General features: G+C 47.6%; 2 protein-coding genes, 1 non-coding gene and 1 pseudogene across 3 annotated transcripts; 2 read left to right on the top strand and 2 right to left on the bottom strand.

Moving 5' to 3' along the window:
* Positions 1-3,383: 3,383 nt before the first annotated feature.
* On the bottom strand, positions 3,384-4,973 carry LOC127304334 (subtilisin-like protease; annotated as a pseudogene).
* A 2,405-nt stretch (positions 4,974-7,378) lies between these two features.
* On the top strand, positions 7,379-9,614 carry LOC127302717 (SKP1-like protein 20). The gene is made up of 2 exons (XM_051333257.2): positions 7,379-7,805; positions 9,163-9,614. The coding sequence occupies exons 1-2, from the start codon at positions 7,488-7,490 to the stop codon at positions 9,334-9,336; spliced, it is 492 nt and encodes a 163-aa protein (XP_051189217.1). The 5' UTR covers positions 7,379-7,487; the 3' UTR covers positions 9,337-9,614.
* A 932-nt stretch (positions 9,615-10,546) lies between these two features.
* LOC127302713 (uncharacterized) lies at positions 10,547-14,322 on the bottom strand. The gene is made up of 9 exons (XM_051333252.2): positions 13,896-14,322; positions 13,552-13,789; positions 13,329-13,453; positions 11,982-12,015; positions 11,837-11,886; positions 11,604-11,738; positions 11,261-11,325; positions 11,041-11,140; positions 10,547-10,948 (listed from the first exon to the last, which is right to left on the bottom strand). Exons 1-9 carry the CDS (start codon positions 14,261-14,263, stop codon positions 10,789-10,791), a joined length of 1,275 nt encoding a protein of 424 aa, XP_051189212.1. The 5' UTR covers positions 14,264-14,322; the 3' UTR covers positions 10,547-10,788.
* A 121-nt stretch (positions 14,323-14,443) lies between these two features.
* TRNAP-UGG (transfer RNA proline (anticodon UGG)) lies at positions 14,444-14,515 on the top strand. Its single transcript has one exon. It is a non-coding gene; the product is annotated as a tRNA-Pro (tRNA).
* Positions 14,516-15,721: the final 1,206 nt, after the last annotated feature.

The raw sequence follows: 15,721 nt of genomic DNA, 5'->3' as shown, positions 1-15,721 counted from the left end.
TGTGTCGAATCAATAAATTGGGTTTTACTACCCGCGAAGACTGCTGCGATCCCCTATACTTGTGGGTCATCACTCTCTTAGCTCAACCTTACTCCGCATCTTCCACTAACCCTCTCGGAAGAATTCCGACAGTAGAAGAACTGCGCGAAGAACTAGAAGGGAAAGCTCAGATGGCAGCAAACGCGCAAGCGGCAGAGATGAAGAAAGCTTCAAAAGCCCTGAACCGAGAAGAAGAGATGGGTCAATGGTGGCCTTGTGACGTCACGGAATCCGAGCTCAAGGCCTTCGAGAAGGAAGGACTCGTGGCTCCGTGTTCATGGAAATTCACCAGAGACTCCACAGCTCCAGCTCCGGCAGCTGATGAGCGGGTCCTCACCAAGGCATGGATAGAGCGAGGCCTCTCGCTTCCGTCATCAGAATTCTTCTTAGAGGTGCTCAACACTTATGGGCTGTAACCTCATAACATCTGCCCCAACTCCTACCTCCTCCTCTCCAACTTCATCACACTGTGCGAAGGTTATCTCGGAGTCCGACCAGATGTCCGGCTCCTTCAATTCTTCTACCGCGTGAAGAAGGAGACGAAGGAGAAGGTGATGGTCAACTGCGAAAGCATGACATTTGTGCTCCGCCCAAAGAGGGTGTTTCCGCCCCTTTCGTCGCATGAGTCCGTCCGGTACTGGAATGCCGAATGGTTTTACATCAAGAATGAGTCTGTTCCGGGTCGTCACGATGGACTCCCCGCTTTCGCCAACAACCCTCCGGAAGAGCTCACCAGCTGGAGCTACATTCTGAATCTTGCCCAGCATCTAGAGCTGGACATGATGGCCCGGAGGATCTCCAAGTTGGTTCACGATGGTCTGACCGGAATGGACCTCCTCTTGAGATGGCTCACCCGCCAGATCCAGCCGCTGAAGTTCAACAAACGTCTAATCTGCGAGTACTCCGGAGTCGAAGACTTGCTGCGAGCTACCAAGGACAACTTGCCCTCGTATTCTCTGAACAAGAGGATCCAGACGCTATTGAAGATCACCCGTGGCCAGGTGGTTCCGGATATCGCAAAGGACATCTACGTCAACAGCACCTGCCCTCTGGTATGTTTTAAACTGAGCCACTTCGCTATTTGACATTGCTCTTCTTAGCTTCATACATCTAATCTTTTGATGTTTCCTCTCCAGCTCAATACTTAGACGGAGGAAGATTTCGGAGTCATATTCCAAATTTCCGTTGACCCGGAGAAGACGGCCGAGGCCCCGGAGGAAGAGGAGAAATAGGAGGAAGAAGAAAACGAGGCAACAAAGAAAATGGCTCCTCATCCCTCCAAACGTCCCCGCAGCAAATCCTCCGGGCCTGACGTCGGAACTAGCGCCGAGGGTTCGGCCAAGAAGGCCAAAACCGCTCCATCCTCCGGCCTGCGGCGCCTCGATTCAAAGCGTGCGAAACGCGATCGCATCAAGATGCTCTCCACCGCCGGAAGAGGAACCCGGCCCTCGCTTCCCGGAGCCACGTAAGTTTCTGGAACTGTCTCTTCAAACTTGTAAGCTGAACTGTTATTTATTTCTTCGTTACTTGGTTCAGGAGCCAGAAGGTCGTCACTTCACAGGTTACAAACCAGAAGCCGATCACCAGTTTCATGAAGACTTCTCCGACTGTCGGCCCCAACACCCCCGTAATTCCGCCCAGCACCTCTACCGCAGCTCCTCATAAATCCGGACCCAACCTTAACCGTCTACCAGCCCTGCTGCGCCAGAGAACAAGCTCAAAAGGAAGTAATTCCTGCCAGCAGCGGGCAAAAAGACGGAAGCTGCTCCGGAACGAAACGGACTGCTACTGAGGAGGCCCCAGATAACGAAGAGGCGAAAGTGACTTCTACAGATAAGGCTGAAGCTCCGGCTAATGATGCCATCGTATTTCCGGCAGTCTTCGGAGATCCTTCTGACATCCATTCCACATCCAAGGCGTATGCTATAAATTTTTCAACAAACTTACCGAGGCGGAGAAATGGGATCTCGAGCATGATCTTCTGAATGCCATGCTGCAAAATGCATGGGGAAAATCCGATGCTCAGTCTTCCGAGATTGAGCAATTCAAGATAAAGACATGCGAGTTTCTTGACAATTTTCTCTGCAAGCCCAAGGTAAACCATTCTCCCGTAGTCCCAAGTATCTAGGCGGAAACCAAAACTGATTTGCACCTTGATACTTTAAGTGAACTAACCTGAGGAATTTTAAATAAAGTGTCATAGTAGCCCCCAAGTGTCATGTCGGAAATGTTTCCGGCAATGATACTTCGAAAAGATCTACACTTGTTTTTTATTGTTACGGGAACTTATCCTTTCTTGATTTTACTGTTGTTGCAGGAGCAACAAGCTTTGCATTATGAGCTGCACAAGAACACCGCCCTTCAACGCCGTGTGACTCTTAAGCAAGTGGATCGTTTGGAGGCAGTGGCGGATCTAGAAATTTTTCTTAGGGTGGGGCAACTGAGATAATTGCATGTATGTATGAGCTAGTTTTTATAGATTTCTCCATTGTCTCACTAAAATATGTGCTATGAGCAAATGCTAGGGTGGGGCGTGCCCCACCCTAACACAAGCTGGCTCCGCCACTGTTTGGAGGAGGCAAGGAAAAAAAGATTGAAGAGCTTCAGAAACAACTTGAAGAAGCCCAAGGTTTGTTTCCAACCACTGCTTTCCTTTGTCAACTTTACGGCTTGGTACGTCTCTGCCGGGCCGACGTTGGTCAGTGTGCGCGACACCGTGACCCACGTATCCTTGAGTGGCACAACAATTGTTGGAAGGTTAAGCAACGCTTCGGAGATGCTCCCTACGGCCGCGCAGGTCGAGCTCGGGTTGTTAGTGATGGTCTTGAGTATGTTTTCCCCCTGTTGGCCGCAGATGTAGGCGACGTAGTCCTTTGCGCTGATGTCGTAAACCAGCCCAGGATCCATGGTGTTACAAGGGTTTACATGCCCCACGCCCATGGTGAATTACGTACGCTGCATTGTTGTGTTGCTCATCGAGGATGGGTCCGCCGGTGCTGTCCCAATTGGCCGACGTCGTCATGATGGTGGACTTGAGAGCAGCTGGAGACCAATCCGGGTAAGCAGTCTTGAGGAGCGCCACCACACCCGTGATGTCTAGCGCTGCCATCGACGTGCCGGATTTGACTCTGAAGTTGCGAGACAAGCCGTCAACTGTTGGTTTTGAAGAGGCAGCCATGATGTTGAGCCCGGGAGCGAGCACGTCCGGCTTCAGAAGCCCCAGGGACGGGGATAGGGGGACGAGGGGGGCTGCCCCCCCCCTCATGATTTTTCTTTGAACTCAAACCATAACAGCTCCTTATTTGTGTGATTTTAGCTAGTTTTGCCCTCCTTATACTTCATTCCTAGCTCCGTCCCTGAGAAGCCCCCCGCTCAATTGGCCCGGGCCTCTCAGAGGAGAAGTAGGCGACCGTAGGTGAATTTGTGATGTTTATCATGGCGCCATCTAAGGATACTCTCGCCGTTGAGTTTCCATAGTTCTGGATGAGGTCGCGGTCCACAAAGTTGTTCACTGGATCAGGGAAAAAATAATATAACGGCTAAAGCACTTGCACATTCCATTAAAAGACCAAGCAAGGCGGACACTGTTTTGAGATGAGCAAGTTAGCTATATCTAAGAAAATTTTATTAGTTTGTTCCATCATGTACAATTTGAACAGTTTGTTCCATCATGTTCCATCATTTGTTGCTAGTCACACAATTATTTTGACTTGCGTATAAGCTAAGCTAGCTATATCAAAGAAAAGAAAAAGATCCACTACCACAAGAGTGATATGGTTTTCATACTACTCTACATACCCAAAGCTATTACTACATTTACAGATTTACTTATTTTCTACACACGGAAGTAAGATTCTGATGCAAGAAACGTATGAACTAAAGTCAATTAGAAACTAAGGCTGCATTTAATTTTGCTAAATAACTTTAATATCAAGACTTGAAATCCGTTGGAAACATTTGAATTTGTTCTATGAAATTTCATCGACTTCGCAAAATCAGCTAGTGGCAAAAAAAAAAGCCAAAATGTAAAACACTGACCATGATCACGTTGAACCCGTCGAACTTGGTGAGCATCGTGGTGTAGCCGTGCCTCACGTCGTCGATGAGGATCACGCCTCCCGCCCCCAAGTCCCTGACCCTCCTGATTATGGATCGTTGGGAACCGTCCGTGACCGACCTGCAGACGATCATCTTGTGGGCGATGTCGCCTAACTGGCTGTCGTTGTCGCAGTAGTTTCCGTCCACGACACCATAGTCGCCCTCCAGACCTGTATTCTGCACAAGGGTCTCGCCGTCGAAAACTATATGATCGTACTCCACCTTGGCCTCGAAGTGGCGGTCGACGGAGCCTGCGCCAACGCTGAGCATCCAGGGGGCATCGTTGGACAGAGTGTACGGTGTGGGGCCATAGTTGCCGGCCGACGCGACCACAAGGATCCCCTTGGCCACCGCGTTGAATGCGCCGATGGCTATAGGGTCCTGGTCGAAGGCCTTCTTCAAGCTCGAGCCGATGCTGAGGTTGATGACGTCCACGCCGTCATGGACGGCTTCCTCCATGCCGCATGTGAGGCTGGAATAGGAGCAGCCGCCTCCTCTTTTTCACACCTTGTACATCGCCACATGCGCATGGGGGAGATCCCCGCGGCCGTGCCGAAGCCTAGTTCATCGTCGAGCGACGCACCCTCGACGAAGTTGCCGGTGGCGATGCTCGCAACGTGCGTTCCGTGGCCGCCAAATTCGTCATCTTGGGGATCAGCATCGCCAGTGAACGACTTGGCTCCCACGAGCTTGCGGTTGCACCGGGTGGCGTCGGAGCCCATGCAGTTCCCCTTCCACCTGGCTGGTGGCTCCGGGACGCCTTCCAGGGACGGAGACAAGGGGGGGGGGGGGGGCTGCGCCCCCATGCTCATGATTTTCCTTTGAACATAAGCCATGGCAACTTCTTATTTGTGTGATTTTAGCTAGTTCTACCTCCCTCATACCAAGATTGCCCCCCTTATACTTCATTCCTTGTTCCGTCCGCCTTCGTCGCTGAAAGAGGAGTGCTTGCCGTAGATACATGTGTCCACGATGCCGATGACAACTCCGTGCCCGAAACCGGTGTCGCTCCAGGTCTGGCCGCCGTCCGTGTTTTGGCCCAGGAACAATGGCGTGCACGTCGTTTGGAGCTCGCACCTGCCGTCGGGCAGCGCGCGAACGAAGCTGGGAAGCTTGGCCACCGCTGCGAGCTCCGCTTCCGTGAGCCGCGCCGCGAAGCCGTGGAAGACGGCAGTGTAGGAAAACACCCTGCGCTTCTCGCCAGACGCCGTCAGGGTTTTGGGCAGGAATGTCTCATGCCACTCGCGGTACGAGCTTCAGCTCATCGCCTCCGCATCGGCCGGCGGCGAGACAAATATGAAGTAGGTGCGGTAAGTTGGCGGATCCTCTTTGGCTCGCGCTAGAACTAGAACGGCAAGGAGGAGGAGGGGGAAGATTGTGGCGCAAAAGGATGCCATGGCTAGCCGCTGTGCAATGGGAGGTGATTTTTTTCGAAATGGGGGAAAAATCGCCCCAGCTTCTGCATCCAAGGGATGCACACGGCTTTTTTTTATTAGATTATTCATAACACCTTACAAGAGCAATACAAAAAATCAAACTCGAAGCCACCTTGCTAAACCTACAGAGGGATGAAGGGGGTGAAAATTCACCAACTCACATCAACCAAAAACCAAATGCCTTCCCATGCCGCCCAATAGCAGATGAGAAGCACATCCAGTCAAGCAGACTCTCAGCATACGCCAACGCACACGCCATAGGAGTTGCTACCGTCGTGTTCCTCGACTCCATCTTCAAGAGAGATCATCGCATTGACCATGCCAGGCCTGCCATCGATGCCGCCATGGCGCCAGACGACTTCACCATCATTCTCTTTGCTCTAACTAAGCAAAAAACCCGATGTAGAGATTATAAGAGAAGTCCGGCGTCATCCCAACCTGATTGTAAGTATCCCATCCGTTCTAAAATACTCCCTTCGCCCCATGAAACATATCTGATATTTGTCAAAATTTAGATGTGTCTATCTACTATTTAGTGTCTAGATGCATCTGAATTTAGACAACCCAACATGTTTCGTGGGACGGGGGGGGGGGGGGATTAGTCTGAATTGTAGACCCTAAAATTTGTCCTGAGCTAGTCTACATTCCACTAGCTTGTAATCGACAATAACACTTAAACGAGATGGTTTTGCTCTTTTTATTGAACGTTATTATTTTCAATGTTGATTGAATTTGTTGCTCGTATATCTAATTAGTACTAACAAATGCAACACCACTTTATCTTATTTTTTCAAAATACAGATTAAATACGGAGAGATGTAGTTCCTCTGATTCTTTTTAATTGACTCAAATTTAATATAAAATTAAAACTAAATATGAATTAATTAAAAAAGACCAGAGGGTTGTACTAGTAGACAAAAGAAGACCAGGCCGACAAATTTTCTATGTGGGGACTGGGGAGGCCCAAATAGACAGCCCACGGATAGACTGGGAGCTTGGTTGGAGACGCTCTTATCAGGCTGGTGCCAACGCGGGCGGCAGCGCGGGCGGTACCGCCCGCCGCCGGGCGAGAGAGGGGCGGGAGGGGGGCGGGACGGGAGCGCGGGGCGCTGCGTGGCTGGCGCCGGGCGGTACCGCTGCCGCCGCCGGCTCCCGCCCGCGTTAGCGGCGGGCATACAATGGGGCGACAGGCGGGGCGATAAGGGCGGCGCGGTGGCGGGGCGGGGCGAGAGAGGGGCGAGAGAGAGAGAGGGGTGGCGGAATCGCCGGCGAGCGGCGGAGACCGGCGGCGCAGCCGTCGGCTTGGCTGCGTGCTGGAGGAAGAAGAGAAAGGGGGTTTTGCAGAAAACCCCCTAGACTTTAGGATTTGCTTAGGAAAAATAAAAATATGGTAGGATTTAGCATTTTGGGGTGTTTTGAGCCAAATTTTGAGGGGCTTTTTGCACACAAATTTAAATAGAGCAAACAACCACATTGGCAACATTGTTGCAAACCTTTTTAGTGCAAATTTTTATGTAATTTTTTTTATGATTTAATCGGTAACAATTTTAGTTCAATAAAATAATTTCCTTGTATTATTTTTAATGTTGTAATCTCAAAAAGAAATGATGTCGAGGAGAGAGAAATGGTGATGTGGAGGAGAGAGAAGTGAGAGTGGGGACTATAGCCCGTGCATTGGCACCGTGGGGTGAGAGTGGGGTGAGAGTGGGGTGAGAGTGAGAGAAAAGCTGACGTGGCGGGGCGGGAGTCGGGCGGTGCATTGGCACCAGCCTCAGTGGACTGATAAAAGCCGCCCCTTGTCCTCCTCTCCCGTCTCCACAACCACAACACCGCCGCTGCGCTCAGCTCGCCTAGGGTTTCTCCACTCCTCTCCCCACCTAGGGTTTTCCGCCTCCCCACCAGCCCCACCAAGCAATGGCGGACGCGGCGGAGAGGAAGCGCACCCTGCGGAGCTCCGACGGCGAGGAGTTCGAGGTGGAGGAGGTGCTGGTGCTGGAGTCGCAGACCATCAAGCACATGATCGAGGACGAGTGCGACGGCGTCATCCCGCTCCCCAACGTCAGCGCCAAGATCCTCTCCAAGGTCATCGAGTACTGCAGGAAGCACGTCCAGACGCGCGCCGCCCTCGCCCCCGACGGCGACATGAGCACCAACGCCGCCGGCACCGAGCTCAAGACCTTCGACGAGGACTTCGTCAAGGTCGACCAGGCCACCCTCTTCGACCTCATCCTGGTGAGCCTCTCCTCCAACCACTCCCTCCCAGTACGCGATTGACCAGATCCGGTTGCGCTCTGTGGTTTTGAACGGCGATTGCCCAGATTCGTTGCTCGTTTTCTGACAACTAGGGTTTCGTTTTGGGATCTAGGGTCTTGTGGCGTTGTTTGGGGGAAGTAACCATTTTTATTCAGAAAGTGACCATTTTTATGTTCGTTCTGGGTTATTTGTGTCATGTACACATTTATTATTACATGACCCAAACTGCTTAATTGAACTCTGTTATCATTACGATGGATCACCTGTCATCTGATGAGCGACTGGATGATATTACTGAAAGTGTCTGGTGTGTTACATAAGATTTTGTAGATGTCTGATGTTTTATTTAGTGACAGGATTCTTTGTAATGAAAAGGGATCTGCTTGGCATGTGGTTGTGAAATTCTATGTAGTTGCAGGCCGTGACATTTGATTCTCACCAAGCTTCTTACAGAGCTGATTGCTGTTTCATGTTTTCCTACAGAGCATGATATGTGTTTCTATCCAAGCTTCTTACATACCTGATTTTTTTTCCTGTTTTAGTTCTGAGCACTCACTTTTATTTCTTCTGTGGAGTTCTTTGCAGAGGCTTCTTGCATAGTTTGTGTTTCCTGTTTTAGTTTGAAGCACATTTGTTTCCCTTGGGAACATTAATCCAATAAAATTTGACTTGCTTTGTTATTGTTAGATGTGTAGAAGCCTGTTGAAACAGGCAGCAAGCCAGTAAGATATGGTATGTTTAGCCACTACTTTGTACAGTAGTGGCTTGTGGGTGTTTAGTGTTGCATGCTCAGATAAGAAGGTTGTTGTAGATTATCTATTTGTGTTCAACTATTAATTATGTCTGCCATAAGGGAGCAAGGTATGTCTCCCATAAGGGAGCAAGAAACCTAAGATTTCTTTGTTGCTCTGTGGTAGTCTTTGATGTGGATATTATTATTCATTGCTTACCTTGTATCTATTGCTTCGCTTTGTCTTGGTCTTTGCTTTGCTTTGTTTTTGCACATAATATAGTAATGCCATGCTTCTGCTCCTAGCTGGTAGGCTATATTGGCATCTTGCTTGTGTATAATTCTCTGCACTGGAACATTATCCTCTGTCTAAGCTATAATATAATAATGCCAGTTGTTCAGTACCGAAAAGGTCCACTCAACCTGAAGATAGTACTATTTTTATTGATAATAATGTCTTGCTCTTGTTCAAGTATGAACTTGTGCCCGACCATGTGGATGATGCAATAGTCTATTGGTTGATGCTCCAGTTTACTACTATATGTTTAATCTGTTTCGTGTCTCGTGTATGATACCTGATCAGTATGCTTGTATATCCCTGGACAGGCTGCAAACTACCTGGACATCAAGGGGCTGCTGGACCTGACCTGCCAGACGGTGGCTGACATGATCAAGGGCAAGACCCCAGAGGAGATCCGCGCGACCTTCAACATCAAGAACGACTTCACCCCAGAGGAAGAGGAGGAAGTGCGCAAGGAGAACGCGTGGGCCTTCGAGTGAAGGTCGCCGCCCTGACAAGTAACGCGAATAACCAGCAAGAAGAGGTAACGATGGCGCTGGTAGTGCCTGGGAGCAGCTGTTAACCGTCTGTGGTTTGAAAAACTATGCTAGGGTGAAGTTGTAAGTAGGTTCTGGTTCCGGTGGATCGGGAGGCCTTACCATTTGCTGAGCTGACTCCGTTCTTTTTTGGTGGTGATATTTGGTGCACTCTTGAACCTGGTTATGAGGAGATGCTGGTTGCTGGTTATTCTGCACTAATGCTAGTTGGATCTTATGCATGACTCTCTTGTGCTGAGCTTCATTTGTTTTCCTGCTGTGTTTGTGCTGAATCGTTGGATTCTTTGCTTGTTTTCTTGTGGATGCACCCATCTGTTCCAGATGGTCCAGGGTGCAGGATGGCCTCTGGCTCTTCTGCTTCGTGCTGTACTGCTGGTGATTACCACTGTTCGGAAGCAGATCAAACCTGGTCCCTTTGCCTGCTTATTGCTCCTTGAATGTGGGTGATACTGACAACGTCTGTGCTGAGCTTGTTTCTGTGTCCACCATCCGTTCCAGATAGGTGCACTGCCCTCGACGCTAGAGGTTTGCCGATCAGTCAGTAACATTTATTTAGTTTTTCAAGGTTAGGCTTTGCTATTTTGTTACTCCTCTAATGACAAAGTAGAGTCTTTACTAGAGTGACCAAACGCAACTTATACTTGGCCAACTTGTTCAATAAAGTACCATACGGTGTTTTCGAGGCCAAGCTACATGTAGCTCTTTGTTTTTTAACACTTAAAATTCGTATTTTAAAGTTTCAAAAAATCAGAAACAAAATTCTACAGATAACCAACGATGAATGCTCAAGTGGTGTAAAATCTCAATATAAACTGATTTATATTTTAGGTTACATAGAGATAACAAATTCTAACAATTCTGAGTGTTTGAAAATAAAGAGCTCCGTGTAGCTCAGCCTAAGTTTTCACGGCACATTCTGCCTATAAAGAGTACGAATTCTCGTTGATACCTCGTACACCTGCTGGCAAGAAATATACAATTGTTGGAACATTTACTCAAGTTCAATGCAACCAATAACATCCATTCTATTAAGAGATGCCGGGGACGTTGAACATATCAACTTGCGTAATATTTTAACAGAAGAAGCTCCAGACCTGGCACGTGTTGTGTCCTTTTGGATGCTCATGGATCAAGATCAAAATTCAGGCGAACAGAAAACAATAGCCCCCGGTATTTCAGATCATCATCTCTTAAACAAGGAATCAAGTATACATAGGCGCCTCAACTAAATCATGTGTTATCTGTGAAACGGCACTTGCAACTCTGTAGAATATCCCTGTTCACTCTTGGTTGTACATTTACAGCCACTCGAAGAAAATGTGTCCCTAAACCATGAACCTGGCTAGACTGTGCCACTTGTACATCTACAGCCACTGGAATAGCTGGCTAGGCCAATCAGCGTCGCAGCACTATGTCAATCTCCTCGTCGTCTGAGCTTCCTAGGTCCAGCTCGATTGTGTTCCCCGGAGGTTCATTCGCCTTTCTTCTCTTGGCGTCTTGTTCTTGCTTCTGCAGGCTCGGTTTGGGTGCTAACTTGGTGCCAGAAGATGTCGCTCTGCATGTAAATAAAGGTCACTTAGTTGAAATGAATTGCTCGATAGAGCGGTGAAGACTACGGGTAGGTGAACTGGGAATGTTGCGCCTCACCTTCTGCTTGCGCTCAGCTTTGCTGAAAGGCTGCTCCAGGTTGACATCGGCTTCTCCAGAACTGTAGCACCATTCCTCACGAGTTTCGGTTCAGTGCCGCCTGCTCAATGCAGAAAGAAAATCAATTGCGACTGCAAGGTGACCGCAGAATTTTTTGCATCAAACAGGTGCAACTCCCATTGAAGTATGAGGTGAAACAGATGAAGAGTGAGGTTTTTACCTGTGACATGGGAGAGGAACCTGATGCCCTGAGAGTTGTTCTTACTGGTCACTTTATCTGCATGACTGCAAGACAATATAAGAATTAAGAAATATCATGTTTAACATGGCAAGGAATTCAGTTCATGCTATTAAAAGGGCTGATGCATTTTCAATCATTAGTCTGTCGTCATATACTAGAGGATCCTTCAGAATTCACATTTGAACAATACAACGGTATACAGATTATCTGAAACACGTATTTGTGTATTTCACAATTCACACCATCATTTTGTTCACTACAGAAGTTCATGTTTATCGTCGAATATAAGGAGAAACAATGAACACAGAAGTACTTAGAATACCTTAAAGCCCTTTTCAGTCCATCGATTGACATTACTTTCACTGGTCTTGATGGATTTCTTGGACCAGATTGCTCTGAGGGAGGCTTGACCATGTAAATGCCTCTGGAGCGTAAATTGGCAGCAAACTGAAAGTTTCTGAAGAAGAAGAAAGTGTACAGAATTATGTGGATATGACGAGGAACTATTGGGGAATACAAGGAAAGCTAGGACCATTCTCTTTTGGATTCACTTACCCACCCTTAAGCTCCGCTCTGCCAGTAAAGTGCTTCTGTGATGATGTGTTCTGTCCGTGGGAAGCAAGCATAATTAATCCACAATAAAAAACTGCATGCCTGTCTTGCCTCAGTTGCAAAATAGTGACAGCTAGTATAACCTTACCGAGGAATGAAATTTGCAGTATGATCCCTTACGCCTGAAAAGGAACATTAGAAGTTCGGAATGAGAATATCATTTATCTAAACCAATGTACATGTGTTCTTGCAATTTAGCCATAATGTAAATGAAAAGATGTGAAATCAGCTCTACAACTAAACATAACAACTTTTGAAGGAAAAACCAGGATAAAGAAAAGATGTTCAATTACAATTTGCTTCCACCATTGAAAATTTCAGACTTAAAAGCAACACTCACCATGTAGGGACAACAACAATGCTATCTGAAATACCCATAAAATAACCCTCCCATAATTTCTTTAGGGGATTGTCTAATTTGGTGATTTCAAGGTCAACTAGCTACCCAAGCCACAGCTCAAATGCCAGACAATTATATTGTAAATCTAAATTCATACAAACAATCCGGCAAGACATGATTGGTGCGAATCGAACATGTTCATCAGCCAGGAAGACAATTTGCATACCGCTAAACTATACTATGGTTGTTTCCATGATCTTCACACAGTGACCAGGGTCTGGTCATATCCAGAGGAAGGAGACCGTATGTCTAAATGGGCTTCATGTCATTTCAGTGCCAGCAGATAATGCTCTCCTGGTAAATGCTAATATCTCCGAGGCATGAGCACAAATTTTTCTCACTATTCTAGTAACATGTACTCTTTTGTCTCTACAACAACAATCTATGATTCAAATACTAGAAACTATAATCATTCCACCATTTGTTTTGGGGGTTGTCTAATCTAGTCATTTCAAGAAAGCAAACCATGTAATCACGAAGCCATGATTCAAATAGCAGAAACTATATAGGAAAATCCATACAAATAACCCACTAAACCCTTGATTAGTGTGATTTGATCATGGTCATCAACCAAACATACAATGTGCTTATGAGCATACTGTTAAAGTATGCGATGGAGGGGCGGATCTAGCATCCCTCCTGCCCGGGCAACCGCCCAGGCTTCCGTCAGTCTACCTGCTTGCGTTTGTGATTATCGATGGCGATTTTGTTCAAAAATAGACATCTTAAGCATGTTTGCCCGGGCTTCGTAAATGTTCTTGGTCCACCACTGTCCGATGGTTGCCATGATCGTCACATCTTGAACAGGGTATGATCATAGGAAGGCCAACATACGCCTAAATGGGCTTAATGTCATTTCGGTGCTAGCACATATTGCATTCCTGGTAAGTATTAGTATCTCTGAGGAGATGATCATAGAATTTCCTGGGTGTGAGCATAGTCTTTAGTTTCTACATCTTCCTCAATCTTATTGGCAATGTGCAACTACATATTTTCAGAGATAAATCTCATCGTGCAGGAAGAAGTACTGCATACTTGTTTGTGGCCATGGTGCAAGCCATCCCATCTTTCCTCTTCCCTTTGCAGATACTGAAATCCGCCGAGACGCCCATCTTCATCATCTGGCCCACTGAGCCAACACTCACCGAGAACCCTTTTCCCTGCAGGAACATTGCCACCAACAATGAATTAAGTCAGAACATCCTCAAAGCATCAACTGATCTATAGAACAAAAGAGGATTGCGAGCAAGCATAGTACCGCCTTGTCCATTCGGACGTTGCCATTGAAGAGCGCGAAGACGTCCCCGACGGCGCCGCCGGAGTAGTGGGTGTGGGCGTCCCCGAAGAGGAACACCGACACCTCGGAGTCGTCCAGCGCGCCCATCTTCCAGATGCTGTAGTCCTGCCCCTGCGCGCTCACTCGCGTCGTGCCCTTGTCCAGCACCACGCCGGCGGTCGCCCAGCAGCCCGAGAAGGTGTCGCCGCCGGCCAGGTTCCTGTTCCCCAAATTCGAGAGATGAGTGCGCGACTCGGAATGTAGAGTTCTAGCAAGAGAAAAAAAACGGAGGAATTCGGGGGAAATCAGAAGAAAAAAAAACGTACTGGAAGGCGGAAATGCGGACGAATCGGACGTCGGCGAAGCGGTCGGCGATCTCGGGCGGCGAGACGGCCATGTTCTTGATGCGGAGGCCGGAGTAGTTGTCGACGAGGGTTTGGGTCGATTTGGGGAGCTTGGGGCGCTTGGGGCCGGATCCGGAGGTGGAGGTCGGGACGGCCTCGATGTAGTCCTTGACGGCGTCGCGGAAGACGGACATGTCGGTGCCGCCGGGGCGGGGCGCCACCCTCGGAGGGGTGTAGGCGCCGTGGCCGCCGGCGGGGGGCGGGGAGGACGGAGGGGTCTCGAGGACGACCTGGGCGCCGTCCTCGTCCAGGGACATGAGGAGGTCCAGGTCGTCGCCGGCGTCCTCCATGGCGGCGGCGAGGTGTGGGAATCTGTGTGCGGGGCGGAGAGAGATGTACGGGCGGGCGGCGAGGAGGGAAATGGAGAAATTCGGAGGGGGGAGGGAAAATGTTGGAGGGAAAATGGCCACCGAGACAATTAAGGGTGATCATCATAAGATAAATGATGATTAGCACGCTCTGTCATCAAAGGGCGTTTGGTCTAGTGGTATGATTCTCGCTTTGGGTGCGAGAGGTCGCGAGTTCGATTCTCGCAACGCCCCTCATTTTTTGTAAAATTCAAACTTCACACATTTCTGGACATTTACTTCTCAACATAATGTTGCGAAAACTAGTTTTAGGAAGTACTACCCTCAGTCCATAAATAAACGTCTAAAATTTATCTAAATCTGAATGTATCAACATTTCTGGACATTTACTTCTCATCATAATGTTGCGAAAACTATTTTTAGGAAGTACTACCTCAGTCGATAAATAAACGTCTAAAATTTATCTAAATCTGAATGTATCAACATTTCTGGACATTTACTTCTCAACATAATGTTGCGAAAACTAGCTTTAGGAAGTACTACCTCAGCCCATAAATAAACGTCTAAGATTTATCTAAATCTGAATGTATCTAGATGCAATTTAGTGTCTAGATACATCCAAATTTCGAAAAATATCAGACATCTATTTATAGATGAAGTATATATTTTTGGGGGGGAATATGCTAGAGACGCTCTTACAACTTCCGTAGAAAATTTAAAAACGACCATGTTGACACAATTGTAAGTCCATTTAAAGAATTAGTGGCTCTTCTAAATGGGAGCTAAAACTTTACTCCTATCTCGGTTCGGTTCACAAGGTTTACATAATTTTGCATCACAACCAAGACAACATTTGATTGGACGTTAAATGATGCAAATGGTTCAAAAAACTGGGAGAAGATGGATCCCTACTGTGCATAAACCCAAAGGCCAAACTCAATCTCTTTCACACCCCGCATGCACCCAAGCCCCACATGAAAACTCGTTTGGTTCCCACCCACCCGCATGCACTATGTTCTATCAGAGCTGAAATAAGAGCAACTCTAGCTGTTCGCGCCCCCACGGCTAAATCCGGCTTTAAATAACGTTGGATTGGATGAAACTTTGGCGTGGGGAGCGTCGAAATTCCAGCCGTCTCCCCAGGTAGACGCTTAGTGATTGGCGTTTATGTCTTTACAGTTCGGTGAATTTGACAAATTTCACAAATAAACGTTATAGTTCGGCGAATATGACAAATTTTGCTAACATTTGGCTTATTTTTACAAATAAATGTTACAGTTCAGCAAAATAAGCAAATAATTTGACAAGTTTTCAAACAAATTAAATGGAAACTAGTTGGTGTTGCCTCGAAATCTCCATATGTGCTCCACCAAATCATCATGCAGCTGTTGATGCATTATGGAGTCTCGAATCTCTTGACGCATAGCGATGAACGCAGCC

This window comes from Lolium perenne, chromosome 5 (assembly GCF_019359855.2).
Source record: "Lolium perenne isolate Kyuss_39 chromosome 5, Kyuss_2.0, whole genome shotgun sequence".
NCBI lineage: Eukaryota > Viridiplantae > Streptophyta > Magnoliopsida > Poales > Poaceae > Lolium > Lolium perenne.
This window is presented reverse-complemented; position numbering and strand designations above follow the sequence as displayed.

What these genes read in the sequence shown, in the direction of transcription:
- LOC127302717 (XM_051333257.2), top strand. Translation starts at nt 7,488, where the DNA reads ATGGCGGACGCGGCGGAGAGGAAGCGCACCCTGCGGAGCTCCGACGGC. An exon ending in CCCTCTTCGACCTCATCCTG is followed by an intron (nt 7,806 to 9,162) that starts GTGAGCCTCTCC and finishes ATCCCTGGACAG; the next exon opens with GCTGCAAACTACCTGGACAT.
- LOC127302713 (XM_051333252.2), bottom strand. Translation starts at nt 14,263, where the DNA reads ATGGAGGACGCCGGCGACGACCTGGACCTCCTCATGTCCCTGGACGAG. An exon ending in GGACTGAAAAGGGCTTTAAG is followed by an intron (nt 11,326 to 11,603) that starts GTATTCTAAGTA and finishes ATTGTCTTGCAG; the next exon opens with TCATGCAGATAAAGTGACCA. An exon ending in AAGCTGAGCGCAAGCAGAAG is followed by an intron (nt 10,949 to 11,040) that starts GTGAGGCGCAAC and finishes ATTTACATGCAG; the next exon opens with AGCGACATCTTCTGGCACCA.